The following is a 12,974-nucleotide window of genomic DNA, read 5'->3' as shown; positions in this document are numbered from 1 at the left end:
GAAAACATCTTCATAACTTTGGTCTGTTAATGTGCAAGGCCACTGCATGCAGTTTCAGAGTTACTCAGCTATTCAAGTCCACAGGCATCCCAGAAATGTCCACTGCTCTCGCCACACACCCTGCATGAGGAGAAGAAGAAACAGGAGTAGAGCAAACCCACCCTTCCAAACCACTAGGCAAGGATACTCTTCACTGTTTCGGATGTCGACCACCAGGAGTTTCGGCTTACTAGACTTGGTTTTCTTGGTGGGGGTCTTGAAGTGGCCTGTCACCGTGAGCTCACACAAATCAATCAAGTCCTCTGCTGAAATCCGGGGTGATACTTCTGATTTTAGGTCATTTAAAGTGATGGATTCTCTTGACTGAAAAAAAAGTACAAGGAACAAAAATATTGACAATTTTATAGAGACAATTTTATAGGCATTTTATACCATCAGTATAGCCCAAGGAGAAGAGGACTCAAACTCATTTTGGCAATCTATAGGCTCCCTACTAAAAAGACATCGGACTGTCAAACTAGGACACTGGCCTCACCTTTATCCCCATTATATGGTATATGGCTAAATGATATTAGCAGCCATTCTCTGTGTTATTTAGTAGAGAGAAGAATTATTCCCTCCCTGCTCCCACAATAAGCAGTGCAATAAATCCAACCCAACAAAAAATTAATAGAGTATCAGTATTGCTTTTGAAACCTTGTGTGATATAACTTGAGAATTTATGAGCTTTCGAGGGTTGGGAATGTGCCCCAGTGGAAAAGCGTTTGCCCTGCATGGATGAGGCCCTAGGTTCCATTCCCAGTAAAACAACAAACAAACAACAACAAAACAAATTTTTCAGAATTTAGTTGATTAAAAGTATAGAGATCCAAAGAGAAATTATTTATATGCTTAATCATTATCAAAATTGGGCCTAATTATTAATCTCATTTTCTTAGTTTCATTCTTTGATTCTACTTGGAATCTGCAATTTAGTATTCCTAGGAAAAGAAATACACCACATAAATCATTCACTAGACAAATTTCTTTTGAAAAAAAAAAATGTGTTCAAGTGGAGTTTGATGTCAGTTTTCATCTCAAGAGTTCCTCTGACTGGGTCCCCGATTCTGTAATGGTAAACACTTATTTACTTCCTTCATTAACTTTTAAACAGAAATGAAAACTGCTAAGCTTTTTGGGTTTATGACTTTTAATAAAAATAGGCATTAAGAATGCCAATTTTATGTCGTGCTAGAAACCTCATCCAACTACTGAGGGATCTAGATGCAGAGATCCATGACTAGGCCCCAGGTGGATCTCTGGGAGTCCAATTAGCGAGAATGAGGAGGGTTTATATGAGCGAGAATTGTTGAGACCAAGGTTGGATAAAGCACAGAGACAAATAGCCAAACGAACGGAAACATATGAAATATGAACCAATGGCTGAGGGGTCACCAACTGGATCAGGCCCTCTGAGTGGGTGAGACAGTTGATTGGCCTGATCTGTTTGGGAGGCATCCAGGCAGTGGGACCGGGTCCTGTGCTCATTGCATGAGTCGGCTGTTTGAAACCTGGGGCCTATGCAGGGTCCCTTGGCTCGGCCTGGGAGGAGGGGACTGGACCTACCTGGACTGAGTCCACCAGGTTGATCTCAGTCTGTGGGGAAGGCTTTGCCCTGGAGGAGATTGGAATGGGGGGCGGGCTGGGGGGAAGGTGAGGGGGGCGGGAGGGGGGAGAACAAGGGAATCTGTGGCTGATATGTAGAACTGAATTGTATTGCAAAATAAAAATTAAAAAAAAAAGAATGCCAATTTTAATATTAAATATTAAAGCTACTTCAACATTTTGAAATTATCAGCAGCAACACACCAGAGTCTCCCTGTCCTTTTTTGTTAGACTGCAATGTTTGCAGGTGTTTCTTGAGGTCTCTGTATGAGCTGTGTACATCTTTGGAGATGAACTCAAGAGCTCGGATTGGCCTAACTCTGCCTGCAGACACTTAGTGATGAACGTGACATTTTGAGTGGAAGGATTTTCACTTGGTCTGAGTGAAGGGTGTTCACGGGCTGGGGAAGAGTATTCTATAGGAGTGCTCTGTCCAGCACGGTCCTAACCGAATGTGAGGGAGGTCATTAGGAGAGAGTGCTGCTGCACAGTCTTAAGAGCAGGAGAGGAGTCACCAACAAATCATGACTTCCCAGCCTTCTCTAGATGTACAAAAGAATTTTAGTATGATATACAACTGTCTCTGCAGACTAATTTTAGGAGTTAAATAAACTAAGCTCTTAGGCTAAATTACACTTCTCTAAGAAGAGAACAATCATGTTATTAATATAAAATACACCTTCCAGTAGTTATTAGTTTCCTAAGCAATTTTACTATTTATTATAACATTTATACAAAGCTCCCCCCACACCACCTCTGTTTTGCTACACCAATAGCACATACATCAGTGTTTTCCTAGTGTGACTAGAGTTTCCAGCTCACGGGCCTTTGCTATAGCCAGTGGACAGGAATTTAGAACAACTACAGAACGGCTCTGCATGCTGACTAATTCATCATTTCAGTCCAAGAACCTATAGATAAAAACTCATATCAAGCTCAAGTTTTATCCAGGAAAGTTTTTTTTCTCTTTAACAGTACATGAGACTTAAGAACACAGAATTATTTGTTATTTGGTACTTTTAGACTTGAATTCTTAAAAATTAAAACTTTTCTTTATCTCTTTGCTAAATTTGTGTGTATATGCATTTGGGTGCATGAATGTATGGGTGTAAATGTGTATGTGGGTTCATATTTGTGTATGGGTGTGTGTCCACATGAGGGTACATGTGTGTGAGTGTGGCATCCAGAGGCCAACCTTGGGTGTCACTCCTTAGGAACCATTCACCTTGTTTTCTGAAACAGTTTCACTGCTCTGGAGATAGCTGAGTATGTGAGGCTGGCTGGCTAGTGAGTTCTAGGGAATCCATTGGTTTCCGCCAGCTCAGAGCTGGGATGACAAGGGTACACCACCATGCCTGGCTCTTTAATGTGCATCTTGGGAATTGAGTTTAGGTCCTCACACTTGTACAACAGCCACTTTATGGACCAGGTATTTTCTCAGCCCTTTTCTTCATTTTGTAATATGCTATTGCTATGTTGCTTGGATTGACCTTGAACTTGTGATCCTCCTGTTTCAGCCTTTTAAGTGCTGAGATCAGATGCATGTCACCATATCCAGGAGATAGCAAGCCTAGATAGTGCTGTGACTCACTGACACAGAGTTCTCAGAACAGAGTAGGAGCTCTCTCAGATGAGTCTGCACACTTGGTATTTGCATCTCATCAACTACCAGAAAGTTGAAACAGAGTAGCTACCAAGGAAAACTGGGTGAATTAATGAAAAAGTAACGTAAGACATCTGAGATGAAACATAAGAAAACAGGTCAGGGGGAAATATGATGAACACATTTAGTCCTAAAGTTTTAAACATGAGGCTTGGGAAAAGATAGTTACAGACAGCAAATAAGAAAAGGTAAATCCAAATTTAGACATGTGAAACTGAGCTTCACAGAGTATACCACATTTAAAATATTAAGACTATAGCTAGAGATGGAAACAGAAATTTGTGAGAAGTCACAGCTGGAGGGTCGTATTAGGTATCAACATTGAACTATAGCTAAATTCATAAGAAAAGGTGAACTAATTAAAAACAAACAAAAACTGGCAAAAATATTGATTTTTGGCAGTCATAGCTCTATACTGCTGAGACAACCTTAAATGTTCTAGTATTAGAAGAAATAAAGTTGTTTTTAGAAAAAATTCAATCAATTCTTATTTTCTCCATGTATTACTAAGTAGCCTCCAAAGTGCTCAGTATTTCAAGTGCATGTATGAAGGACATTATTTCAAGTGAATGTACGAAGGACATGTATTTCAAGTGCATATATGAAGGATGTATTTCAAGTGCATGTATGAAGGACAGCCTTTTGCAAAAGCTACAGACATAAACTATTATGTTCAAACTTTCAGAGAAAAGCCACTTAAAAAATACCACTCTAAAAAGCCCCATCATCTACAAAGATTTTTTTCTTTACATTTAAATCTATACATTGCTCCAGTAGCACTTTTTAAGTTTATCTTTCTTATTTTTAGAGGAACAGAGGTTACTGTTTCTAAGATTCAGAAACAGCATCTGTAACAGAGTTTGAAATAGCTGTTCTGCTCTGGAGGCTGCAGAATGCGTTTGTCACACTGGAGAGGCTTTGTTCCCCTAAATAGAAGAGAGATAATGTACGTGAGTATGAAATACGGAGAGGAGAGACAGAATTCTTTTCAGTGATTGAAGATTTCATGCTAAAAATTTCACAGATGTGCTCTATAAAAACTGAGTGCGAGCTAAATTTCTTCAAAGACAGTAATTTTCCCTTTGACTTACAGTATCAGCTTGGGGATATTTCATCCTTTGGGCCTCAGTTTTATCATGAATAATAGAAGAAAAAAAGACTAAATGACACTATTATTTATTTTAACTCTAGTGTTCTGTGACTTTATTTCTGATAAGCAGGAATACACTCCCAAATTCCTGCTTCCTTCCTTGAACAAAAGTGAGAAACTTGTTTAGTACTCTATGTTATTTGATGTTTTGCTTAAAAAGACTGAGGGTGATCAGGCAGGCCTCCTCATAAGCAGGACACACACAAACAGAGCGGTGAAAACTTAGTATCTAAAACCAAGGCTCTGGGTTATACCCCACCCGGCTAAAGGATGGAACAGATGGAGGTTTTAGTAAATGAACAACTTTAGTGTCAGTGATTTCTGAGGCAAAGACAAGGGCAAGGTGACAGTGTGGGTGGGGTGGGGGGGGGCTAGTTTTACTTGCTTACTTGTGTAGGAGTTTCTGGAAATGATTTTTCAAACAAACCCAGAACCTGATCCATTTCCTGAGTGGAAATGAAAAGGATGAAAAGGGTGGAGGACTCCACTCAACCCCTGAGGGCGGAGCTTCTGACTCCTCCCAGGTGCTACTTCCTGACCTCATTAGTCATCTCACTCTTTTCTTACAGGTCAAAGTGCTTAGCAAAACAGACTGAGTAAGCCATGAGGAGCAAGTCAGTAAGCAGCATTCCTTCATGGCCTCTGCTTTAGCTCCTGCCTCCAGTTCTTAAGCTGACTTCCCTTGATGATGAACTGTAAGCTGATATAAACCCTGTTTTCCTCACGTCACGTTTGGTCATTGTGTTTATTACGGCAATGGAAAGTGAAATAGGACACAATGTTTACTTAATATCAGTCAGCCAACCATTTATAGCTGCATATAACCAGGACATCTGAAGTGGAAAGAAACTCAAGGTTTCAGCAGAGAACACAACAAAGGATGGATCCTCAGCTGTTTTTAATAACTAATTGCTTATTTGAATGCACTATAAAAAAAGCCAGACAATTCTCACGAGGACACTGGGTACAGAAGCATCATAGTCTATCATGTATTTAGCTGTATGCCTAACTTCTTTCGAATATGTGAAGGCATTTTGATTTTAATGAGTTCAGCAAGGCTATACATATCACACCCACCCTAACACCAGAGAACATGTTGCTGTACCTTGAGTTTGTAACCTAACAAGGCATATTATGGAATATGAGCTGACATATCTGAAAGCTTCCTTTCAATAAAGCTAAATTGGCCCTTATGTTTCCTATTTTCTCATTGAAGATAAAAGAACCTAAGAGGTAAACTAATTTTACAATTCATTTAATCTCTGAATCCCAAATTGAGAATAAACAAATAAAGTATTTTTCGAAGAAAAACTAGACAAAGTGTAGCCAGGATGGTAAAACAGAGGGCTTGGTGTGGAACGAGGGGAAGTCTGTACTTTGAGGACGGGGAGGGAGAACTGGAAACCAGCTAGGAAGCGGCGCAAGTCTACACAGCCCTGAGTCAGAAACAACGCAAATCATAACCCTCACCACCTCCCTGGTGGGGACCCTTCCTGTTAAGGAAGGGTACGCAGGAAATTGCAGCCCTCATACTCAGCGTCAGACCTGTGGCCCCAGCACAGAAGTCTACAGTTTTCAGAGGCTTTAAGTCCAGTCTGAGGAGCTGGCTGGTCTGAGTGGCTTTTCTGTTCCAAAGAAGGAATCTTCTACAATGGCACTGCTTCATGTTACCTTTCCTGACCTTACCAGCAGCTTTGGGCCAGAGGATGTCTCATTGGACCCTCTCAGCATCTTGCAGTGTCAGCCCAAGAGGATACTCTACTACATGCCCAAGTCCAATATGAACTGGACTGTAAATGAATTTCTAAATGGTCTTATTAGACTGAAAAAAAACAAAAAACAAAAAACCACGGAGCCAGATATAGGGGTGAAAACTTGAGAGACCAGGGAAATAGGGAAAGCCACAGCTAACCTTACCTCACCAACTCCGCAGCTTCCAAATACAAGATACTTCCTGTCTACCCATGCCTATATGCCTTGCTGTTCTGCCATCTGATTTGCTCTCTCTGTCCAGCTACATCACTTCATCTTCCTGCCCAGCTCTGTCATTTCCTGTCTGTCTGTGCAGACCTCCATACCTCCATGGTTAACTAGTGTTGGAATTTAAGGCATGTGCCACCACATCTGGCTCTGTTTCCAGTGTGGCCTTGAACTCACAGAGATCCAGACAGATTCCTGCCTGCCAAGTGATAGGATTAAAGGCATGTGCTACCGTTGCCTGACTTCTTTGTTTACTTATAATGGCTATTCCTATTCCTCTGATCTCCAGGGAAGCTTTATTTATTAAAGCACAAATAAAATATCACCACATTTCCTCCTTTTTTTGTCTAATAAAAAATAAAATAAAAAGTTGTAACTAACATAAGAAAAACTATATACAATACATACAAGCAATAAATATATTAACAATGTCTAGTCCATTTGCATTTGACAAATTCAGAGAAAACTTCATTATCTATCCTATTTTGGTGAGTCCAAAATGTACCTAACTCACTTTCTATCCTATCTTGTATTACCAACAGTGGACCTGCAGGTATTAGGGAAGATCTTTTCCACACCTCAAGACTGGAGCTCCGAACACCAAGTCCCAGCTTCACCTACAACTGTCATTTCAGAGCAGAGAAAAGCACAGGTGCATTCTGCAACTATAGTAATTTGGCTACCAGGGGCCCAATCAAGGCTTGGTACCCTCAGAACCCACTCAGTGGGGAATGTGGAAAGTTTCTGTTCTACTCTACAGTCTGAAGGTTAAAGCTAGTACAAAAAGGCTTGTCTATCTCCAAAGTGGGGAGATGACAGACATGTGCCACCATGCCAAGTGACCACCATGCCAAGTGACAATCACACCGATTGACCACCATGCCAAGTGACCACCACCCTGAGTGAAAGAGCTGTGGTTTCTGAAGAGACAAATGAGACATCTCAACATCCTGCTAGATTAACAGGAAAGAGAGGGAAGATTCAAGGTCAGAAGTAAAAACAAGGGTTTTCACAGCACAGAAATGCATGGAACCATGAGAAACCACTATTAGAAATTATTAGCAAAAATGTGGAATGCCTAGAAGAAATGGATAAATTTCTGAATACCTGCTATGAAAAGTGAATTGAAATGAAGTGGAAACCTATATATACAAATAATGAACTGTAACAGTGAAACAATATTTAAAACCTTCCATCTGAAAAAAGCCTCAAGAACATGACAGCTTTGTTGCTGAATTATACAAAATATTTAAAAGACTTACTCCAAATCCTCTTAAACTTCTCTAATTGAAATGGGAGGAACACTGCCAAACTCTTCTTCTGGAGCCAGCACTACCTGAGTGTCAGCACCATACCAAGGTCCCACAAAAAAAGAAAACTAAAAACATATACCCCTAATGACTATAAGTGCAAGTGTTCTCCACAAAATAGTAGCACACCAGATTCAGCAGCACCTTACAAAGATCAAACAGCAAGCTCAAGTGTGATTCATCACAGGGATGGAGTAATGTTCTAAATACACAAATCAACTAATGATACAACATCCCTCAGAATGGAAGATCATCTCAGCAGATACAGAAAAGGCACTCGATAAGACAGCATTCCTCGATAATAAAAATGGTCAGTGAGGCTTGGTGGTGCACACCTTGAATGCCAGAATCCCAGCCCTCAAGAGGCAGAGGTCGGCGGATCTCTGAGTTTGACATCGGCCTGATGGACAAGATGAGTTTCAGGACAACCAGGGCTACATATGGAGGCCCTGTCTCTAAAACAAAACAAAACAAAGCAAAGCAAAGCATAACACTGCCAAGAAATTAATAATAAAAAAGAATGTACCTCAAAACATTAAAGGTTAAAGATGAAAAAACCTACAGCTATTCCTGTAAGATCCTAAAAGACAGATATTCACTTTCATTTTTCTTAAGATAGAACTGTCTTTAAAAGCTCAATTATCAAAAGAAAGAAATATAGGTCATCTAAATTGTAAAACATAAGGTTAATTTATGCATGTTTGAAGATGACAAGATGCTATAAATAAAAACCAAAATCCTTGGTCAGAAAGTTATTTGAATTGATGAATTAAGTTAGTGAAGTTGGGGGGCTGGAGAGATGGCTTAGAGGTTAAGAGCACTGGCTGTTCTTCCAAGGGTCCTGAGTTCAATTCCCAGCACCCATATGGTGGCTTACAACCATTTAGAATGAGATCTGATGCCCTCTTCTGGCATGCATACAGAATGCTGCATATATAATAAAATAAAAGCTTAAAAAAAGTTAGTGAAGTTGGACAGAAAAATTGTTTTTCAAAAACAGTACTTTGAAAATATATGAACAGTACATTTTTTGAAAAAGGTATCAGGAATACAATCCCATTTATGATTGTTACACATTAAATAAAACATTTTCAAATAAGCAAGAAACTGAAGCTGTAAAATGAAAATTAGAAATCACCAATGATAGCCATTGAAAAGGATAAAAAGAGAAAGTCATCCAGTGTTCATGTTGTACCATGTTTATAGATTAGAAAAATTACTGTTGCTCAGCTGACCATACTACTCTATTGTTCAATGCAATTCTCATCAAATTATTGATGACTTTTTCCACAGAAATAGGAAACAGCCCTAATATTTACATGGAAGCAGAAAGGACCGAGACAAGCTATAAAAATCTAGGAGGTGGGAGAAGGAGGCATCACAATATTTGACTTCAAAATTACAAAACTATTGCAACCAAACAGTATGATACTATTATGCTGTATACACATATAAAAGGACAAAATGGAAAAATTCAAAATTAACTTACAATTATATAGCCAAATAATTTTTAACAAAGACACCAAGAATATCCAGTAGAGTAAAGATAGTCTATACAATAATTGCCCAGTCTCACAATGTCCAGGGAAAAGCAAATCAAAAGCTGAGAAAGTGGTGGAACATGTCTGTATTCTCAGCACTGGTGAGGTGTAGGCAGGCAGGGTGTGAGTTCAAGAGTACCTTGGGTTATACAGTGAGACTTTATCTACCTCAAAAAAGGCAATGACACAAACCACTAATATATGTCATCTGATCCCAATTAGAAAGGCTGTTACCAAAAAGGCAAAAATAGCAAATGACAACATAGATATGGAGAAAGGGTGGTGGGAATGTAAATTAGTACAGATATTATGGAATATCATATAGTATTCCTCAGAAAACTGAAAATAGATGTACTATAATGATACAGTGATTTTACCACTAGGAATATATTCAAAATCTTTGTGCCAAAAAGATACATGCATTCCTATGTTCACTGTAGTACTGTTCACAATAGCTAATGTATGGACTCTATCTAAATGTTCTGAGTAGATGAGTCAGTAAAGAAAGTGTGCATATAAACACCATAAAGCATGACTGAGCCATGAAGAATGAAACCATCATTTGGGTAACATGGATAGAACTGGCTCTACTATGCTAAGTGAAGAAAGTCAGACAGAGTCAGACATCACATGTTCTCATTTCTGTAAACTGGTAAGTCAGTGTCACAGAGAAATGGAATGGGGCTCTGGTCACTAGACACTTGGAAGGGCATTAGAGAAAGTGAATCAAAAGAAGTTCTGTAAAGATATACTAACCCACAGCTGGGGAGGAAGAATTAGTTCTGGGTTCTCTATTACACAGAAGGGTAAGTGTAGGTTCAAACAGTCAATGATATATTTCAAAATGACCCAAAGAGTATGAAATTCCAACATATGAAGATGATTAGTGCTTGAAGGGATGGAAAGTCTTATTACCCTGATTGCATTACTATACATTATATACATGTATTTAGTTACTAAAATGTACTGCATAAACACACTATAACCACTGCCCCAATAAAGAGAAAACTCAATAAACTATTTCATATGTAAAAGTCTATCAAACAGAACAGAAATTCTAACTAATTAAAATGGTCAGCTATAATGTAATGAGTGAATTAAATCAATACTTAGTTTAGACAGTCAATGTTCAAGCTGTTGAACTAAAGATCTTCATAGCCCCTTTTGTTTTAATACAGCTTAAAATGTAATAACACACAACCCAAGTCAAAAAAATATTTGCTAAAAGTACAGGTCATTATTTTTTGTAATGAAGTAAATCTTTATTTACTATATTGTCTATAAAATGTAAACATACATTTTTTTTGTTTTTAAACTTGTTTTACTTTTTTTTTTTTTTTAAAAGATTTGTTTATTTATTATGTATGCTGTGTTCTGCCTACATGCATGCTTGGACGCCAGAAGAGGGCGCCAGATCTCATTACAGATGGTTGTGAGCCACCATGTGGTTGCTGGGAATTGAACTCAGGACCTCTGGAAGAACAGCCAGTGCTCTTAACCTCTGAGCCATCTCTCCAGCCCTTTTTTGGTTTTTTGAGATAGGGTTTCTCTGTGTAGTTTTGGTGCCTGTCTTGGATCTCACTATGTAGACCAGATACTGATACATATATCTCATTAATTTAAAAAATTAATTTTTGCCAAATTACGAGATATTTAAGTGTGTTCATATTTTACTTATAGAAATAAAACAGCTACTCTATTTTAAAAGAAGACACTATTCATTGGTTAAAATGCACAAGGCAAGGCAGAAATCACATGATGACCTACCTATGTCAGCAGATGCAGAAAAGGCATTTGACAAAATCCAACATTTATGACTAAGACCCTGGAGAAACTAGGGATTAAGAGAACATACTCAACACAATAAAGGCCATATATGATAAACCTGGGTTCTATATGAAATCAAGCAGAGCAAGCCATGGGGAACGAGACAGTAAGCAGCACTCCTCCATGGCTTCTAAGTCAGCTCCTGCCTCCAGACTCCTGCCTTGAGTCCATTTTATGATGGAGTGTGATGTGGAACTGTAGGAAAAATAGAACCTTTCCTACTATCCCCCAAACAAATGACAAAACCAGCACAGTACTGGCACAAACCAGATACACACATTAGTGAAACAGAACAGAGGCCTGAGATGGAAGTCCACATAACTACAGCCACCTAGTTTTTTGACAAAACAGCCAAAAATGTACATTGGAGAAAAACTTCTTCAATGAATTGTGCTGGGGAAACTGAACATGTACACGTAGATGTAAAGTTAAAATCTGAAACTCTGTATGAACATCTCAAGATACAGGCATAGGCAGCCTGGTGATATGATTAGTGGATAAAGATGGTTGTTGCCAAGCCTGGCTACCCATGATACCTTGTAATCAACTCTTTCAAGTTGTCCTCTGATCTCAACATGTGCACTGTGGCATGTGTGTGTTCACATATATACACTCACACAGACACAAAACAAATACATGCAATGGAAAAGTTTTAAAACCCTAAAATGCTACAATTAAAAAGAATGCTAAGAACCAAAAAGACATACTTTATTTTCCTATCAGTAAATTTATTTCAGTTGAGGTATCACATATTGGGCATAATTATGAGTTTAATAAATTCTTGGTATGGGAAATGGAACTAGAAAAGATGATGTAATTGAAAAATAACACAAATACGTGTATGAATCTAGTCTGCCATAAAGGGATATTTAGAATCAACAACAGTAATTTAGCTTGTCCAAGAAAATAAACCTCTTCATAGTAAACTATCCATTTTATAAATAAGAAAGTTGAGTGGTTAAGACTGTTAGCTCTAAGTGGTTGTCCCTTGCTAAGTGCTCATTTTGTTTGATTCCTGTAGGAATTCTGAACCATAACTCGTCAGTCACTCAGGCACACACACACCGCACACACCACACACACACATACACCACATAGACACACACCACACATCACACACACACACACACACACACACACACACACACACACACACAGCACAGCTGGGTGAACTTTATTTATTTGGGCTGGAAAGAAAGAGAAAGCTCTCAGCAGGAGTTCTCTCACAGGTATGAGAGCAATAGATAAAGCTCTGGTTTCACTTCTCATTATGGTCTTAGTCTGTGTTTGTATGTGGACAAAACAGGCTAAAAATTATCATATTTAAAATTTTACACATAGATTTAAATGTGACTTGTGAACTCATGTCACAGAAGTTGTTTGCTTTGCATATCTTATAGGAAGTGCTGAGGGGGCCTGAATAAATGGGACACTTATGGCCTGAAATTTGAAAATCATTAAACTTCCTGGATCCTGTGTATAACTGTGTCTCTTGTTGCCACACTGTCTGTAGGATTGTGCCAGGATCCATTTCTCTTTAAATGTCACAGAATGCCAGTGATTCATGAAATGACATCTCTGAACTTTGAGGTTGTGTAAGGAACACCTCTGTGCAAGCCCCCAGATATTCATTAGCTAGCTGGAGTCAGGGTGCTGTGCCCATCACTCTCCATGAAGAAAATGTATTCTGTAGACTCGATGCCGGAAAAACATTGCTAGAGGATCTGTGTCAAATCGATACTGAATTAAATCAGGCTGCACAGGAAAACTGTCACCACTGCAGCCTTCCTAGCAGCTTCATGTGGATATGCTAATTAGACTCTGTGAGAGCCCTGCTGCCTGTGGAGAAATGTGCCACT

General features: G+C 38.9%; 1 protein-coding gene across 3 annotated transcripts in view; it reads right to left on the bottom strand.

Annotated features, from left to right (window-relative positions):
• Positions 1-12,974, bottom strand: part of Tbck (TBC1 domain containing kinase) — a 158,677-nt gene that overhangs the window by 35,909 nt on the left and 109,794 nt on the right. For all 3 annotated transcript variants that reach the window (XM_059266267.1, XM_059266268.1, XM_059266269.1), the window contains one exon: positions 188-363. In XM_059266267.1, the coding sequence (XP_059122250.1) occupies positions 188-363 (176 nt within the window). The remainder of the gene's footprint in view (positions 1-187; positions 364-12,974) is intronic.

Source organism: Peromyscus eremicus, chromosome 6, assembly GCF_949786415.1.
Source record: "Peromyscus eremicus chromosome 6, PerEre_H2_v1, whole genome shotgun sequence".
Taxonomy (NCBI): Eukaryota; Metazoa; Chordata; class Mammalia; order Rodentia; family Cricetidae; genus Peromyscus; species Peromyscus eremicus.
This window is presented reverse-complemented; position numbering and strand designations above follow the sequence as displayed.